Source organism: Salvelinus sp. IW2-2015, linkage group LG26 (assembly GCF_002910315.2).
Source record: "Salvelinus sp. IW2-2015 linkage group LG26, ASM291031v2, whole genome shotgun sequence".
Classification (NCBI taxonomy): domain Eukaryota; kingdom Metazoa; phylum Chordata; class Actinopteri; order Salmoniformes; family Salmonidae; genus Salvelinus; species Salvelinus sp. IW2-2015.
The window spans coordinates 11,349,555-11,368,536 of record NC_036866.1 but is presented as its reverse complement, the minus strand read 5'-3'; the positions used below and the strand labels follow the sequence as shown (position 1 = coordinate 11,368,536).

The 18,982-nt window shown below is 41.7% G+C and overlaps 1 protein-coding gene across 2 annotated transcripts; it reads right to left on the bottom strand.

Annotated features, from left to right (window-relative positions):
• Positions 1 to 477: 477 nt before the first annotated feature.
• tnfaip8l1 (tumor necrosis factor, alpha-induced protein 8-like 1) lies at positions 478 to 17,377 on the bottom strand. 2 transcript variants are annotated; one of them, XM_023970634.2, is made up of 3 exons: positions 17,095 to 17,377; positions 4,744 to 5,023; positions 478 to 4,493 (listed from the first exon to the last, which is right to left on the bottom strand). In XM_023970634.2, exons 2-3 carry the CDS (start codon positions 5,013 to 5,015, stop codon positions 4,205 to 4,207), a joined length of 561 nt encoding a protein of 186 aa, XP_023826402.1. In that variant the 5' UTR covers positions 5,016 to 5,023; positions 17,095 to 17,377; the 3' UTR covers positions 478 to 4,204. The 2 variants fall into 2 exon arrangements, with proteins under 2 accessions (XP_023826402.1, XP_023826403.1); XM_023970635.2 differs by lacking the exon at positions 17,095 to 17,377 and adding an exon at positions 7,273 to 7,412.
• Between the last annotated feature and the right edge of the window lie 1,605 nt (positions 17,378 to 18,982).

Here is an 18,982-nt window from a genome sequence, read left to right as displayed (position 1 = left end):
AATCATTTCTTTGTCAAAAATAGCTAGACCGGATAATCTATCCTGACACTGTCTTTCGGAAATGATCAAAACCAATAGGTACAAATGAATTCACACAGCTGGCATTTGAGCTTGATTTGAGCTTTGACCTTTCCATTCACAAGCTGATAGAACATTTCCTGAATCCTGACCAATGTAAAGAATTACTGTAGCCATGTCAATTCTGAGTGGAAACGCTTCATTTCCACGCTATTGGCCTCCACCTTCACCTTTGACCTGGGCATGTCTGTTTGGAAATTAAGTTCAAGAAAAAAAATGCACAAAAACAAAATTGTTTGTCAGATAGGAAGTTAGCCATGTTCCTAAAGTAAACACAAGCCTAACAATGTCCTGACCAGGCGGAAGGGATTTGGCTGACCCAATCCAGGTCAGACGCACACAGATTACATTCTGATCTAGCTGCTGAAATTTAGCATCGAGCTGGAAAGAGACTGGTGCTTTAATCAAGAAAAGACAAAGAATTTATTGATAAAAAAAAAAAGGAGTATTCATTTATATTTATCATATCTAGTAAAGGAGAAGGGACACTAAAACAATATGTACATCACAATCCAATTTCACAATCCAACGGTAAAAATACAACATGACTTAAGACTCGTGAGCTTATCTGAAATGTATGAAGCCAAATTGGACAAATTGTTTCATGAAGTTTTTCATGAGTACAAGCTCTCTAAGACTTAACCCTGAGAAGTGTTGATATTGGGAAGAATGGAATCTTTGACATTTAAGTTCTAAGCTAGCTCAAATATTCTGGGACTTCAATGTTCTAGTCCTGTGAGCATTCACTTACTACATCTCCCCCAGACGTAGGAGGATTAAGTCAAAATGGAGACAACACAAAAGTTACGGGAAAAAACRTAATGTAAAATTTGAAAACACGACATTCATCATCTTGTGCATACTGTTTTCCTTAGTAATGTTCCTTTAGAAAATATCCTTTTCACAATTGTGAGATTGCGTTCCTCTTTGGCAAAGCTGCTACAGTACAGAAGAGGGAGGTTTCCGTGACAGAGTAGATCCTGGAGGACACAGTGCTCATTACAACTCTGCTGCTGCTCCTCACAGGTATACACGGTCACTGAGAATACTAAATGAGGCCACAGCACAAACAGTCTCCTAGACAGGCTCAGCCATACAAACACGCAGAGATAGGTCTAGATAAAGAACATACATTATGTGCAGGATAGTAGTATATAACTCTAAATAACAATTTCAATTGTTCATAAAAAATACAAAAAACTTCACCCCAAATAGGACTTGCATCAAGCAGAGATGGGGATCTCAATCACATTAAATGGGGATGGGGTGTTGGAGCGAAGTGGATTATCTGTATTATTGGCACAGAGTAGGGGATTAATTATATGGAATCATGGAAGGTACAATCAGGTATTGTTTTGGTCTCTGCTCTAATCTATAATACCCGGTCTCTCCCTATGCTATGTGACGAAACAGCCTAGATCTCACCAACAAAGAGAACCTCATCTAGGAAGCTACTTCCCTTTCCCATATCCTCCATTCATTAACATGACTGTACATGGAGTCTCTCGCCTGTGCAGAGACATMATTTACAGAAATCAAAGTATTTGCTGGGCGGTGGGTTCAGTACAGCTCAGATGAGGTTAAAGAGCTGATGAGTCAGCAGCTCAGTGACAATAAGGACTCACAGCACAAATCAACTCCCTCCATGTTTATATCCCCATGACCCACACTTTGGTGTGGCTGCAATAAAAATAAAAAAACAGGTTATTGGGGCCAAAGCAGGCAATACAGGTATTTTGATCCAAACACAGTACAGACTTCCTTAGGATATGGAGGCTATGTGGATGGTGGTATGAGTGTTAAAGTGATGCTGAATCTAGATTATTGGTCTGTTATGTTAACTGTGACATAAAAATAAGTAACACCTCTGCAAATCTACAAATATTTTTGGGTGTGCGTCAGCTCATGATTTTTACTAGACTGTTTATTATTACAAACAAACTACAGTGCTTGTTTAACCTCAAGTAGCACTCCTGTTTCTAAATACAGAGTCCCTTATAGTTGTCCTGAAGAAGTTTAAAATCTATAATTGTCCTCTTTCTTTTGCTCTAAAAGCATTTCAGCCCATTCAATTCACCACTCACACATACGACCTTTACGCTGTGGTTGGATGCCTTGTTGCCAGGGGGAACAGACACCCCTTGGTCTATATAGGAAAAAAAGACATTGCCAAGGCACTGGTGAAGTCCTCAGTGCAGAAATGATTGACAAGAGCTTGTATTCTACATTCACTGGAGAGGTCCATGTTTTTCCTTTAAATAAAGAAGCTAGAAGAAACTTCGGACTAACGACAGCATCCTTCAGTGTTGTACAGTAATGTCGGAAGGACACACAAGAAAACACAAAGTACAGTTGAAGTCGGAAGTTTACATACATCTTAGCCAAATACATTTAAACTCACTTTTTCACAATTCCTGACATTTAATCCTAGTAAAAAATCCCCGTCTTAGGTCAGGTAGGATCACCACTTTATTTTAAGAATGTTAAATGTCAGACTAATAGTAGAGAGAATTATTTATTTCAGCTTCTATTTCTTTCATCACATTCCCAGTGGGTCAGAAGTTTACATGCACTCAATTAGTATTTGGTAGCATTGCCTTTAAATTGTTTAACTTGGGTCAAACGTTTCGGGTAGCCTTCCACAAGCTTCCCACAATAAGTTGTGTGAATTTTGGCCCATTCCTCCTGACAGAGCTGGTGCAATTGAGTCAGGTTTGTAGGCCTCTTTGCTCGCACACGCTTTTTCAGTTCTGCCCACAATTTTTCTATAGGATTGAGGTCAGGGCTTTCTGATGGCCCCTTCAATACCTTGACTTTGTTGTCCTTAAGCCATTTTGCCACAACTTTGGAAGTATGCTTGGGGTCATTGTCCATTTGGAAGACCCATTTGCAACCACGCTTTAACTTCCTGACTGATGTCTTGAGATGTTGCTTCAATATATCCACATAATTGTCCTTCCTCATGACGCCATCTATTTTGTGAAGTGCACCAGTCCCTCCTGCAGCAAAGCACCCCCACAACATGATGCTGCCACACCCGTGCTTCCCGGTTGGGAGGGTGTTCTTCGGCTYGCAAGCCTCCCCCTTTATTCTCCAAACAAAACAACGGTCATTATGGCCAAACAGTTCTATTTTTGTTTCATCAGACCAAAGGACATTTCTCCAAAAAGTACAATCTTTGTGCCCATGTGCAGTTGCAAACCGTAGTCTGGCTTTTTTATGGCGGTGTTATGGCGGTTTTGGAGCAGTGGCTTCTTCCTTGCTGAGCGGCCTTTCAGGTTATGTCGATATAGGACTCGTTTTACTGTGGATATAGATACTTTGTACCAGTTTCCTCCAGCATCTTCACATGGTCCTTTGCTGTTGTTCTAGGAATGATTTGCACTTTTCGCACCAAAGTACGTTCATCTCTAGGAGACAGAACGCGTCTCCTTCCTGAGCTGTTTGACAGCTGTGTGGTCCCATGGTGTTTATACTTKCGTACTGTTGTTTGTACAGATGAACGTGGTACCTTAAGGCGTTTGGAAATTGCTCCCAAGGATGAACCAGACTTGTGGAGGTCTAACTTGTTTCTGAGGTCTTGGCTGATTTCTTTTGATTTTCCCATAATGTCAAACAAAGCGGCACCGAGTTTCCAGGTAGGCCTTGAAATACATCCACAGGTGCACCTCCAATTGACTCAAATGATGTCAATTAGCCATTCAGAAGCTTCTAAAGCCATAACATAATTTTCTGGAATTTCCCAAGCTGTTTAAAGGCACAGTCAACTTAGTGTATGTAAACTTCTGACCCACAGAAATTGTGATACAGTGAATTAAGTGAAATAATCTGTCAGTAAACAATTGTTGGAAAAATTACTTTGATGTCCTAACCGACTTGCCAAAACTATAATTTGTTAACAAGAAATTTGTGGAGTGGTTGAAAAACAAGTTTTAATGACTCCAACCTAAGTGTATGTAAACTTCCGACATCAACTGTAAATGTCCACATACAATATGCATAACGTCAGTCTCTTAAAAAAACAAAACAATGCAAGCCAATAAGGCAACCCCGTGGTGGATTTCACACCACCAGGTAATGCCTCAAAAGGTTAAAGGGGGAGGGGTCAAAGGGTCCTGGGGAGAGGTCAAAGGTTGCCCTCGTCCAGCATCTTGTTGACGCCGTCACAGATCCTCTGCAGGTGGCCGCGGTACACCTCAGACGGCCCATAGAGCGCCGCGAGGAAGTCACAGTCGGCAAAGTGGTTGAACACGTGGTTGACCCGCGAGTGGCTCTTGGCCGTCAGGTGGCGGTTGATGGCCTGGTGCAGCAGCTCGCGGCACTCGTTCAGGATGGCGCTCATCACGCGCCGGTCGAACGTGAACTCGATCTGGTGAAAGCTGACAGCCGTCATAGCCAGTGTGTGGACCTTCTTCCTGGAAAGGGGACGCAGTAGAGTTGTTATGCATGATGACTTAACTACAGTAGCTGGCAAACCACATGCCATTTCTCTGAGGGCCACAGCTTTTGTTCAAGCCCAAAACAATGATTATTTTTATCAGGGCTGGAATAAAAACCTGTGCTAATTAGCCCTCAACACCCATGGCTGGCAACCCTTAATCAAAGACCATTATAACCCTGTTAATGCTCTCTATTGCCATAATATAATGATATAGCATAATCTACCTGAAGCTCTCAACCAGCACCAGCTCCTCCCCGCTGAACTGGTTGTTGCGGTAGAGGACTCCCAGCTTCACCACCATCTTGATAAGGTTCTTGATGATCTTCTGAGCCTCCTTGCGGTTGCGCGTGTACTCCTTCGTGACGCGGTAGAGCTCGTCCAGCACTTCGCTGCTGGTGTCGTCAATGAAGAGGTTAGCCATGCTCTTGGTGGCCATCTTGCTCATCAGCTTCTTCTGGGCCTGAAGGGCCAGGCTCTTAGTACTGAAGGAGTCCATAATGACGTCTGGAGGGCGAGAGAGAGAGAGGGAGAAAAGAGATTTGGGTCATACAGATGCACACTCACTGAAACCCGATGGTGGATTTTCTTCCTTCTTAATTATATACTGTACAGAGAGGAAATAACAGATGTTTATTTGGATGCATTCCTGACAACATATGGGAAACCCATATTTGCCTTTTGCATTTCTAGCACCAGCAGATCATGCAGAATTAATAATTTTTGAGGAAACATACTGCAGACAGTCAATTAACTCTATGCAAATTATCACATTTAATTATTTCATTTTCTCATCTGAATGAAGGCATTGAAGAGTCTTGCTACCGGTGTGCAATCCCTTAGTATAACTATGTCATGGGACATAAAGACCCAGTCACCAATTAAAATAGAATCTAAGATACAAGAATGACATCATGTAGGAGTGATGAGACTCACTGCAGTTCTGCAAAGCAGCCAATGATAGGACTGTCTCTGCAGCTACTGGCTGAATCCACATTTAGAAAAAAATAGGTTTATGTGTGAGGATGGGCTATAGCGTACGTCTGCACATTTGAGGAGGCTAGCTCCGAGCTGTGGGTGTTGCCTGCCAAAGCACAATGACTCAGAGGAAGCCTCAACACATTGTGTCAGCTCATAAACAATGGGTCAGGGGGACACAGGCTTTCATATCTTCTGCATTTCCTCAGCCAGATGAGCCCGGTCCCGGGCCCGACAGTACTGCAGTAGCTCCGCAACAAGAACCCAGGAATGACAGGTTCAGGTTCAGCCTGTCTTAATCCCTAAGGAAGTAGGATGAGGTTACCTCTAGAGACGGAGCCAAGGTCAGCGGCTCATTTTACCCCCCAAAGGCTAAAGTTATAAGTTAGGGAAGGTAAGCTGAGCCTAGATCTGTACCCATCTCTAGCATATCCTAGCAATCATTACTCCCTCCAAGATTAAAACATAAAACCTTTATTAAAATCCTAAATGTGACTGGATGCTAATCCAAATGCTCATATTTACCAACAGTAATATCTGCTAAGTATTATTACTGTAAAGCAGCTGACCGACTGCAGAATGAAAATGTGCCTGCTATGTGACTCATGTGATTCCACTCCAATCCGCATGGTCTCTCCAAGAATACCAATTGGTCTCCTTCGAGTGTCAGCGGGACGCTTTTTCTTCCAAGGGAGTACCCACGTCAGAAACCAAAGACAAGCTTTCCCTACAACATTGTCAGAGGGATGTAAAGAAAAACACCACTTTGCCTGCTACATTCAATCACAATGTGTCAATGAGAATCTGAACAGAGATTCTTTGAGGATAGAGACAAGTACAGCTTGCGACACTGCGCAAAGAAATCAAAGTTCACAAGCCTCTCTCTGCTGGAAGTATGAAAAAACTGATTCAGTGGATTAAAAAGAAACCTTTCAGAGCCTGGAGAGTGAAGTGATTTTCAGGGGGCTCATTAGATTTCTCTCCTGTCAAAGAGAATAACTTTAATGGAGTCAGTGGCTGTGATGACTAATACTGCTGTGAAGAAGTAAAAAGAAAAAAGCCTGTATTTGTCTTTCACCACAGTGAATCCAAACACTTAACTTCAGATGTGATGGATACTCAGGAGCGTCTGTAGTTTTCCTCAAAGCCAAAGAAAGACAACAAATTCTTCCTGGAGCTGGCAATCACAAATGTAGGGAGATCCTCTCTCTCCCTACGCCCTACTGTCTTACTGTCTCTCTCACGAGATGGGAGGCGTCATGAAAGGACAAGCGCTTAGAATGATGAAACACTTTTCTATCAAGTACTCCTGCCTTGTAACTGTGCAGTGGGAGTTATGGCCAAATATAAGCTGCTGTGTGAACTGGGCCCAGGCAGGGAAAGCTTGGCCAAGCTTGGATCCCATCTCAGCACTATTTATATTGGCGCTGCTGGAATGGATTGAAAACAGAACGAGACATGACAGTGACAACATTACTGTGTGTTCAGCCAATATATATATATATCCCACATACAACAGAGCAATTAATACTGGTTTTCTTTGAGCTGGGCAGGCACTCTGGAATGAGAGACAAAGTGCTGGCATATCAACTGGATTTACTTAAACCAACATCAGTGCAGTGTAATCCAGAGAGTGCTTAAACTATATAGTTTAAAAAAACAAGACCTCAGTCAAAGTAGAACAGGTAGGTAAACATGACTCATGGAAATGAAACACGACCCTGGGCCTCTTTGGCAGCCAGGGACTCGGACTGGCCGGCGTCCCCAGAAGCACTTACCCTCCTGCAGGTGAAAAGTGGCCTCCAGAGGCTCAATGCTGGGTGTGCAGAGTGGCTCAGAAAGGGACTGTGGAGGTTTGATGGCCAAACATGTGTCTGAAAGTCTGTCAGGCTAGTATGATTGGGTCAGGTGAGAGAGGACCAATGATTGGATACACCTGGAGCTCCCTTTCCTGTCCACTCTGCCTCAGGCCCCACCCCTCTCCTAAGCCTTAGGGAAGATGATATGAATCCCCACCCAGTCTCAATACTGCTCCCCCAACTCAAAACTAGACTGGCTGGCAGAAACCTGTATAGACATTTCTGTGAAACTACTTCAAAAGATCAAGGTGGAGTAGCTAAGCAAGCATGTCTGGAAATACTGTAACTATATAACTTTGAACAAGAGTTTATATTATTCAAGAGTGAATAATATGTTTTAGGCTGTGTGGCTTGCTTATAATTCCAATTGCATAGCCTAGTGGTCCCGTGTGGCTCAGTTGGTAGAGCATGGCGCTTGCAACGCCAGGGTTGTGGGTTCATTCCCCACGGGGGGACCAGGATGAATATGTATGAACTTTCCAATTTGTAAGTCGCTCTGGATAAGAGCGTCTGCTAAATGACTTAAATGTAAATGTAAATGTACCCTACATGTATAACATTAATTCAAAATAGGGGGAAATCCCCACACACTTCTTTAGTATTGTAACATGTCTCAGGAACTTAGATTTACAGAAATGTATGACATCACCCTTATCTACAATAAGAGACAATGCACAATGGTTATGTAAAATGTAGCCGTGCTTTGTGTTGGGTCTGAACTGATCACCTCACAATCAGCTCTTCACATGAAACATTTATTCTTTCTGGTAATGAACAGGATCAATTAGGATTACTGCCTGCTACAATTTCATCAAGTGTAGTTTTTACTCCTCTCTCTTACTCTCCTACTGTCCTCTAATCTCTCCTACTCTTGAGCTGTTGCATAACAGTGGAGGCGCTGATGAGTGCTGGGAACTCAGTTTTGTATGGCTGTGATGTGTGTATCAGTGTGTGTGTTTGTGTGTGTCGCTCCATCATCCTCCCACACAGTATCAGGGGTTGTGCACAGTGCCTAAGGGGGAGACAGTCCCTTTTTTATAGTCTTCTCAGATCTGAAAGAGCCTGCTGCGGGATTAATAATTAACGTGGCAGCATTAAATGGATCACAGATTAATAATTAATATGACCAATTTGAAAAAATAGACCAGGGTAAGAGAAGTCTGCCTTGATGCCACAGGTGAACCAGGAAATGTGGGACCTGGCTGAGGGGTCAAACAACATCAGGGACAAATGGTGGAAAATATTATGACAAATGTGAATGGATAGGGTACTGTATGTGCAACTATAAAATAATATGTGCAGGTGTGATGCAACAATGGTATCCTTGTCATAGACATGACATCGCATTAACATTATATTGAGTAGGTTGAAAGTAAATACAAGCCGAAACCAGTTTAAAACAATAGACCCATAGATAAAGGTAGATGACTAACTCGCCTGTTATCAGTTTTTGACAATGGCACCACCACATGGACTTTGAGGAAACATGGCATGCCTACAAAGGAGTTTTACATCAAAAAAGTGTTTTATTGACCGACTGATAAGCGATCAAAGACACACATCTCTCTCACACACACACACGAGTGTGGGCTCAAATCAGAATTGAAAATGCCTCAAATTCCAATAAAATTCAAATTTAAGTACTAAACAGAATCCAGAATTGCAATTCGAATTAAAAAGGAAATGGAATATAGTGAAATGCCTCTTATAGTCTATATTAGGTGCAGTCTATACAAATATATTGTACATAAAACACGTTATATACATGCATAGAAAATATTGTTGAAACTTAAAATAAATGATCAAGGAAAACAAAACCTTATGTGAATATTCTAAGTTATTATTATATTTCATTAAATATGGGAAAAATACTACATCTCAGAATGCATTAGTTTAACCCTCAAGTTGACCTTGAAGCCTTCAAAAAGAAGCCAAACAAATCAAATGGACAGTGAAAATCTAATTGGCTATTCTAAGCATTAAGGTTAAAAGTATATGAACATTGCTTCCTGAGAAAAGTTATATATTCTTTGGAAGTGTGACCTGTTAGATTCAATGAAACTCATGTTCTATAGACGGGCTGGTTGTTTAGCAACAAAACCGACGCGTGTGCAACAATGGGGCAAAACAGACAGGGTTGGCTTAGACTTAAGAACATGTAAATTATATTTTGTCTCCAATGTATATTGAAATAATAAATACATTTTCAAAATGAGCACTTGTTGTCTCTCAAATACATTGTTCGTTACAGTTGTTGGTTAGCTAGCAAATTTTAGCATTGACATGAAATCAGTCAAAACAGGACATAGTATCAAGAACAAGATAAAACTAGCTGAAACAAGCAACTTATGATTCCCCACATGGCAGTTTGTCATTGTTGTTAGCCATCTGGCCATCCAGAATCACAACTAATGGACTTCTGCCCCATGGAAGCATTGCTTTGGTGACGTTGACAGCCAACCCATCTATGATTGAGTGGAATTTCTTTGAATAGCACTACATTTTATTTCCTACCACACAAAATCCTGTGGGTGTGGTCAATTCAAATTTTAACTTTTAAMTTTTAACAAAATTTGGAATAGAGACACATGGCGAGGTGTGGATTAACATGACCACACCCCCGAGTAGGGTACAGAGTAGGGTCCTCCCATTACTCCCATGTAATTAGCCTAAATATGGCATCATCCTAAACAAATGGACACTTTTTTTGTCGATTCAATAAACGTTTTCACGTGTTGTTATTAACATACTTGGCTGTCACAACAAATTATTTGCATGATATGTATTCTGCCACTAATGCGTTACTCGACCTGCTAACACGGACAGTAAAGCTAGTAAAGCTGTCGCATTATACTTACAGTACCAGTCAAAAGTTAACACCTTCTCATTCAATGGTTTTTCTTTATTTTTTCTATTTTCTAAATTGTAAAATAATAGTGAAGATATCAAAACTATGAAATAACACATATGGAATCATGTAGTAACCCCAAAAATGTTAAACAAATCAAAATATTTTAGATTTCAAAATTAGGCACCTTTGCCTTGATGACAGCTTTGCACAATCTTGGCATTCTCTCAACCAGCTTCACCTGGAAAGCTTTCCAACAGTCTTGAAGGAGTTCCCACATGCACTGAGCACTTGCTTGCTGCTTTTCCTTCACTCTGCGGTCCAACTCATCCCAAACCATCTCAATGGGTTGAGGTTGGGTGATTGTGGAGGCCAGGTCATCTGATACAGCACTCCATCACTCTCCTTCTTGGTCAAATAGCCTTTAACACACCTCCAGACTGTGTGGATCATTGTCCTGTTGATAAACAAATGATAGTGGGACTAAGGCCAAACCAGATGGGATGGCGTATCACTGCAGAATGCTGTGTTGGCCATGCTGGTTAAGTGTGCCTTGAATTCTAAATAAATCACATACAGTGTCACCAGCCCCACGCCTCTTCCTCCATGCTTCACGGTGGGAACTACACATGCAAAGATCATCCATTCACCTACTCTGTGTCTCAAAGACACAGCGGTTGGAACCAAAAATCTTGAAATTTGGACTAATCAGACCAAAGGACAGATTTCCACCAGTCTAATGTCTATTGCTCGTGTTTCTTGGCCCAAGCAAATCTTCTTATTATTGGTGTCCTTCAACCATGAAGGCCTGATTCACGCAGTCTTCTCTGAACAGTTAAGCATTTATTTGGGCTGCAATATCTGAGGCTGGTAACTCTAATGAACTTTTCTTCTGCAGCAGAGGTAACTCTGGGTCTTCCTTCCCCGTGGCAGTCCTCATGAGAGCCAGTTTCATCATAGCGCTTGATGGTTTTTGCAACTGCACTTGAAGAAACTTTCAAAGTTCTTGGCTTAAAGTAATGATGGACTGTCGTTTCTCTTTGCTTATTTGAGCGGTTCTTGCCATAATATGGACTTGGTCTTTTACCAAATAGGGCCATCTTCTGTATACCACCCCTACCTTGTCACAACACAACTGCTTGGCTCAAACGCATTAAGAAAGAAATTCCCCAAATTAAGGCACACCTGTTAATTTAAATGCATTTCAGGTAACTACCTCCTGAAGCTGGTTGAGAGAATGCCAAGAGTGTGCAAAGCTGTCATCAAGGCAAAGGGTGGCTATTTGAAAAATCTCAAATATTTTTTGATTTGTTTAACACTTTGTTGGTTACTACATGATTCTGTGTGTTATTTCATAGTTTTGATGTCTTCACTATTATTCTACAATAGTAAAAATAAAGAAAAACCCTTGAATGAGTAGGTGTGTCCAAACCTTTTGACTGGTACTGTACATCTCCATTTGTTTAAATCTAGCTTTTTCTCAGGTTAATTGACGTTAACTGGCTGGCGTGTGAAAGAAGTTAATCTCGATCTAAATCGCTAGACTTACATATGCCGTGTAACTACTTCCCGTCTTTGCCTGCCCTTGAACGGTTTAGGTATTTAGGACTTCCTATATGTACTTTCCACTTGCCTGAGACCAGCTGTGCAGACAACCCTACCAAATGGCCCAAAATAGCCTATGGCAAAATCTACACCTACTTGGTGGAATTTCCAGGTTTACACAGGCAATACACATAGCTACAAAGAAGCATTAGCTGGCAATTTACCATGAATTAAGTGCTTTGAACACACAAATGTATTGCGTAACCAGAGCCCACATATTTCCATCATCATCATCGCGGCATATAGCCTGAAACCAAGAAGTTCGTTTATCCTAGTCCTTGGGCAGTTGAAACTTTTCTTACGAAAAAAGATTGCAGCCAGAGTGCAGTATTTTTTACTGCAGTAATTTTGCACTTAACTGCAGTTAGAGTGCAGTATAACTGCAGTTATTCTGCAATTACTGCATCCAAAATACCCCAGTCGACTGCAGTTACAAAAAGGCTATCTTTTTTGTAAGGGTTGATTTGGTGGTCTTTTCTCCTACTATTGTTCAAACAAAACGGTGTGCAAGAACTTTTCGGCATCCAAGTTATAAAATCAGGGTAAGTTAGCTAGTTGAAGAAAGTCAATTGGAATCGGCTCTTTGGCTGATAATGGTGACATACAGTCAACGCTACAGTTTCTGTTAATGCTAACATTTTTACATTTGCTTCAAAGTGGGTTCAGGTTCAGGTATGATGGTAAGATGACATGGAAGTACGTTAAAAAAACAACCAACCAAGCATATCCAAAACTCAGCAAAAAAAGAAAAACGTCCCTTTTTCAGGACCAGGTCTTTCAAAGATAATTCGTAAAAATCCAAATAACTTCTCAGATCTTCATTGTAAAGGGTTTAAACGCTGTTACCCATGCTTGTTCAATGAACCATAAACAATTAATGAACATGCACCTGTGGAACGGTCGTTAAGACACTAACAGCTTAGACAGTAGGCAATTAAGGTCACAGTTATGAAAACTAAGGACACTAAAGAGGCCTTTCTACTGACTCTGAAAAACACCAAAGAAAGATGCCCAGGGTCCCTGCGTGACCCTGCCCTAGGCATGCTGCAAGGAGGCACGAGGACTGCAGATATGGCCAGGGCAATAAATTGCAAAGTCCGTACTATGAGACGCCTAAGACAGGACGGACAGCTGATCATCCTCACAGTGGCAGACCACGTGTAACAACACCTGCACAAGATCGGTACATTCGAACATCACACCTGCGGGACAGGATGGCAACCACAACTGCCTGAGTTACATCAGGAACGCACAATCCCTCCATCAGTGCTCAGACTGTCCACAATAGGCTGAGGGAGGCTGGACTGAGGGCTTGTAGGCCTGTTGAAAGGCAGGTCCTCACCAGACATCACCGGCAACATCACCTAAGGGCACAAACCCACCATCGCTGAACCAGACAGGACTGGCAAAAAGTGCTCTTCACTGACAAGTCGCGGTTTTGTCTCACCAGGGGTGATGGTTGGATTCGCATTTATCGTCAAAGGAATGAGCGTTACACCGAGGCCTGTACTCTGGAGAAGGATCGATTTGGAGGTGGAGGGTCCGTCATGGTCTGGGGCGGTGTGGCACAGCATCATCGGACTGAGCTTGTTGTCATTGCAGGCAATCTCACCGCTGTGCATTACAGGGAAGACATCCTCCTTCCTCATGTGGTACCCTTCCTGCAGGCTCATCCTGACATGACCCTCCAGCATAACAATGCCACCAGCCATACTGCTTGTTCTGTGCGTGATTTCCTGCAAGACAGGAATGTCAGTGTTCTGCCATGGCCAGCGAAGAGCCCGGATCTCAATCCCATTGAGCACGTCTGAGACCTGTTGGATCAGAGGGTAAGGGCTAGGGAGGGCCATTCCCCCTAGAAATGTCCAGGAACTTGCAGGTGCCTTGGTGGAAGAGTGGGGTAACATCTCACAGCAAGAACTGGCACAGTCCAAGAGGAGGAGATGAACTGCAGTACTTAATGCAGCTGGTGGCCACACCAGCTACTGACTGTTATTTTTTATTTTGACCCCCCCTTTGTTCAGGGACACATTATTCCATTTTTGTTAGTGACATGTCTGTGGAACTTGCTCAGTTTGTGTATCAGTTGTTGAATCTTATGTTCATACAAATATTTGCACTTTAAGTTTGCTGAAAATAACCGCAGTTGACAGTGAGAGGACGTTTCTTTTTTAGTTGAGTTTGTAATGATAAAAAAAATAATACAGCCAGTCAGGTTCTGAGTAAAGTAGACAATTAAACATTGGAGTAAAGGGAGTACYCCACGTCTGTACCCTACTCGGGGGCGTGGTCATGTTAAGCTATGCCTCGCCATGTTTATCTATTGAGCCCAACCCTGGCACACACACGTTTTGTTCTTCAATCCTTGTGGGGACCTACAATTCACACACACACAGAGAAACAAATGTCCCAAAGGCATACTCTGTCATTTGTCTCTAGTCTGTCACATATAGTCTTCTTTCTAGGAAGGTTTCACTGCCCTTCCATGCACAGACTGTTTCATATTTCCTAGGTAACAACTGAGGCTGCTGGCCAACTGAACTTTGCAGTCTTGKAACTCAGGTAAAACATCTCTGTACTGCTCTTGTCAATGAGTTACCTTTCATCTCCACAGGGATAATCATACATTTCCAGCAGTGCTTGAGTGTCAGAAATCATGACAAATAGGTTTGACATCAATTAATGTTTGGGATTTTGGAGCTGGCTTCCTGGCCAAAGTGGACCTTGGTTCTCAGTTAGCCGAGCAACCAAACGGTAGTTGTAACTGACCCACTTGTTTGTCAGCCATAGCCATAGCCAAATCAAATCAAATCTTATTGGTCACATACACATGGTTAGCAGATGTTAATGCGAGTGTAGCGAAATTCTTGTGCTTCTAGTTCCGATAGATTACTTGTTAGATATTACTGCACTAACAATTTCACAACAACTACCTTATACACACACAAGTGTAAAGGGATGAATAAGAATATGTACATATAAATATATGGATGAGTGATGGCCGTGCGGCATAGGCAAGATGCAGTAGATTGTAGAGTACAGTATATGAGATGAGTAATGTAGGGTATGTAATCATTATATAAAGTGGCATTGTTTAAAGTGACTAGTGMTACATTTATTACATCCAATTATTAAAGTGGCTAGAGATTTGAGTCAGTATGTTGGCAGCAGCCACTCAATGTTAGTGATGGCTGTTTAACAGTCTGATGGCCTTGAGATAGAAGCTGTTTTTTAGTCTCTCGGTCCCAGCTTTGGTGCACCTGTACTGACCTCGCCTTCTGGGTGATAGCGGGGTGAACAGGCAGTGGCTCAGATGGTTGTTGTTCTTCATTATTATTATTTTGGCCTTCCTGTGACACCGGATGTTGTAGGTSTCCTGGAGGACAGGTAGTTTGCCCCCGGTGATGCGTTGTGCAGACCGCACTACCCTCTGGAGAGTCTTACGGTTGTGGGCGGAGCAGTTGCCGTACCAGGCGGTGATACAGCCCATCAGGATGCTCTCGATTGTGCATCTTAAAGTTTGTGAGTTTTCAGTGACATGCCAAATTTCTTCAGCCTCCTGAGGTTGAAGAGGCGCTGTTGCGACTTCTTCACCAAGTTGTCTGTGTGGGTGGACCATTTAAGTTTGTCCGTGATGTGTACGCCGAGGAACTTAACTTTCCACCTTCTCCACTGCCGTCCCATCGATGTGGATAGGGGGGTGCTCTCTTTGCTTTTTCCTAAAGTCCACRATCACCTCTTTTGTTTTGCTGACATTGAGTGAGAGGTTATTTTCCTGAYGCCACACTCCGAGGGCCCTCACCTCCTCCCTGTAGGCAGTCTCGTCGTTGTTGGTAATCAAGCCTACCACTGTAGTGTCGTCCGCAAACTTGATGATTGAGTTGGAGGCGTGCATGGACACGCAGTCATGGGTGAACAGGGAGTACAGGAGAGTGCTGAGAATGGGCCCCAGTGTTGAGGATCAGTGGGGTGGAGATGTTGTTTCCTACCCCAACCACCTGGGGTTGGCCCGTCAGAAAGTCCATGACCCAGTTGCACAGGGTGGGGTCGAGACCCAGGATCTCAAGCTTAATGACGAGTTTGGAGGGTACTATGGTGTTAAATGCTGAGCTGTAGTCAATGAACAGCATTCTTATAGGTATTCCCCTTGTCCGGATGGGTTAGGGCAGTGTTCAGTGTGATTGCCTCGTCTGTGGACCTATTGGGGCAGTAGGCAAATTGGAGTGGGTCTAGGGTATCAGGTAGGGTGGAGGTGATATGAGCAAGGGTAGCAACGTAGATGCACATACACAGTGGGGTAGCAACAATTGTTTAGAAAAACAAAATCCATAAATAAAACAATATAAATAAATATCACAACTATTTCACTACACCCGCAATAACATCTGCTAAATATGTGTATGCAACCAATACAATTGGATAAATAATTTCTTCAGACACAGCTGGTTACAGCTGGTTAAAGCTGCAAGAGGCAACTCATTCAAGACCGCAATTCATGCAAACTGAAAACGTTCTGATTCTCCTTTTACTAGTGACATAAACAGTTAGTGCTGTATAATAAAGTGTACTACCTGCCAGAATACACAGAGGGTATTCATACACATACTAGTAGAAAAGCTTTCATCTCGATTATCTCCATAATAACAAAGTCACATATAAAAAACTACTTTTCTGTTGCTACATTTTGTATGTTATATGGGGTAAGATGCGGAGTAGGCCTCAAGCAGGCACATCTTCAACAAATCGCTTGATATACACTTCATACAGAGATGAAATAAATGGCTTGTGGAGGAAAGAAGGCTTGCAATCCGACAGTGGCGTTTGAAACGCAAGAAAGGAACATGATAACACTAGGCTTCACCTTTTGTGGGGAATTCCATTGAAAACTATTGATTTGTAAACCATTTTTTTTTAAATTAACTTCGATTTGTAAGGATTAAATCATTCACATCATAAATGTATTCGTTTTGAATGACAACTGTCAAACCAAAATACTGACCAAACACAAGGAAATAAAAATAGAATTATCTTATGTTGGCAAACTAGGTTTATATACAATATCGTGGATTTATTATTGCATTTAAGGTCGAATGACATTACACTGCCTATTCTAGTTATGACTAATGTAAATGTTGTGGGAAAATTGGGCTTCAGCCTTCCTTTATCCAATTCTGACACCTCCCATCCTCCATTGTATAGTTTCAAACGACTATGTAACCTATTATTTGTTAAATGTTTCTCAAAGACTGGTCAAGCATAGGCTAAAATACCATCTAAATTGAATTTACCTTTCGTTCAAATCAAACCGGATACGGAGGGTGAGTAAAGGGACCGTGGATTACGCTGCTACAATTTGACAATTTAATCTAGGCAAAATCTCGAGTCTTCATTATGGCAACCCATAGCAAATCCATGTACATCACCATGAGTCGGGTCTTCGTCTTTACTTGCTGTTCTTTGTCTTCCATGTAACTGTATTTTGTATCAGGTACTGGTGTGTAAATAATTGAAAGACTGTTTCTTCTCTCCCTGCTGAGCTCGGTTACAGGAGTGTGTAACCTGACTCCTCCTCACAAAAAGTTTCAAATTTGAGGGATTTCGAAAATTCGAGATTGATGTTACTCTGGACCAATGGAAGAGCCCAGTAAAAATGTATCAAACCAATCATACTGTGGGAAATTCCTTATAACTTCCAACATTCCCTGCCCCCATTTGGTTTCCAGTAATTAGCCTCATCTAGCTCCCAAATCCAAGGTTGAAAATTTCCCAAAGGAAATGGCATTATGTGAACAATGATCGGGAACAATGAGTTGTTTGTCATAAACAAAAAGGCTASTAGACGGCACAATTATTTAATCATAAATCATAAAGATTAATTATTTGACCTAATTAATGGAAAATATTGCCTCAGTAGATGATTTCGGCAACGTTATTGATCAAAACTGATTTATATAGGACACACAACAGCGAGAGAACGAGATATAGTAAACCAGACATCTAGGTGTTTTACAGCGGATGTTTTCTGGACCGGACAGCACCGTTTTCCCCGGTCTATGAATGAATGGGTTTAGCAGGAATTCCGGAGGGTTATGGTGTTCATTGTGAATCACATGTGTTAAACAATCAACAAACTATTTTTCTCTTATGGTCTGGATGTAAATGGATATAAATAGGCCTAAATCAAGACAGATTTGACAGGGCTATTTTAAACATATATTGTAAATTAAAATACATATAATATTATAGAATAGCACCATATTTACATAGCCTAGTTAGTTCATAGTACTCTGCAATCCAGTCGTCAATATTATTGCATTTTATGCTTAGCCTACTGTCATCCTTATCACAAGGTAGTTTACCTTCACCCGCAACCTGCAAATAGTAGGCCATTTAGTGAGAAAGCTTGTTATTAAGAAGCGCTGTTCAGTGGAGCATTTGGATATTGCAATTYTGTAACCAATGAGAGATACTGTAGCAAGCAGTGATACATTAGCTAATCTCCGAGCCACACTATAGAGATACACACTCTATTTAGCTTGAATATACACGATCATTTTTCTAATAAGTATGCTATATAAAACAGTTTAACAACCATAGAAAGGTGACCGAATAACGATTTACTTTCCATATTCTCTGTGATTAGTAGGCAAAAGACAAACAAATATTTTCGTGTAAACAGAAACCAATGGACACACATGAGCATAAATTATGTAATGTTGTGTATTAACTGGATTTTTTATATAAATAAACGAATGTAATCAAACATGGTAACAAGACAACATTTCAAAAACATAGCCCATAGGGGATCGAATGGACGAGTGAGAGGTCGAGGCGACCGGACGACGAACGAAAGATGGCGGAATGAGATGATGGAGTGGATTCTGAATACAATAGTGGTAGAATCAAGGATAATTTGAGTATTGTCCAAAATAACGGAAAACGGAGCAAAGTGGTATACAGTGATGAGAATGACCCTTCGTATCTAGTAGGAGTACGGTTTGTTAATGAGGAGCAGCTGAGCAGAGAACCAGTCTTTAAGAAACCATTTCAGTTATCCAAACTGGTGGAGAGAGTGCTGGGTAAAGGCAAGGCTGTGCGGATCCCGAGAGGTGGGTTTGTTTAGATTTTTTATGTGCTTCTGTGGATCAGAAGGAACGTGCGTTGTTGTCTTAACCG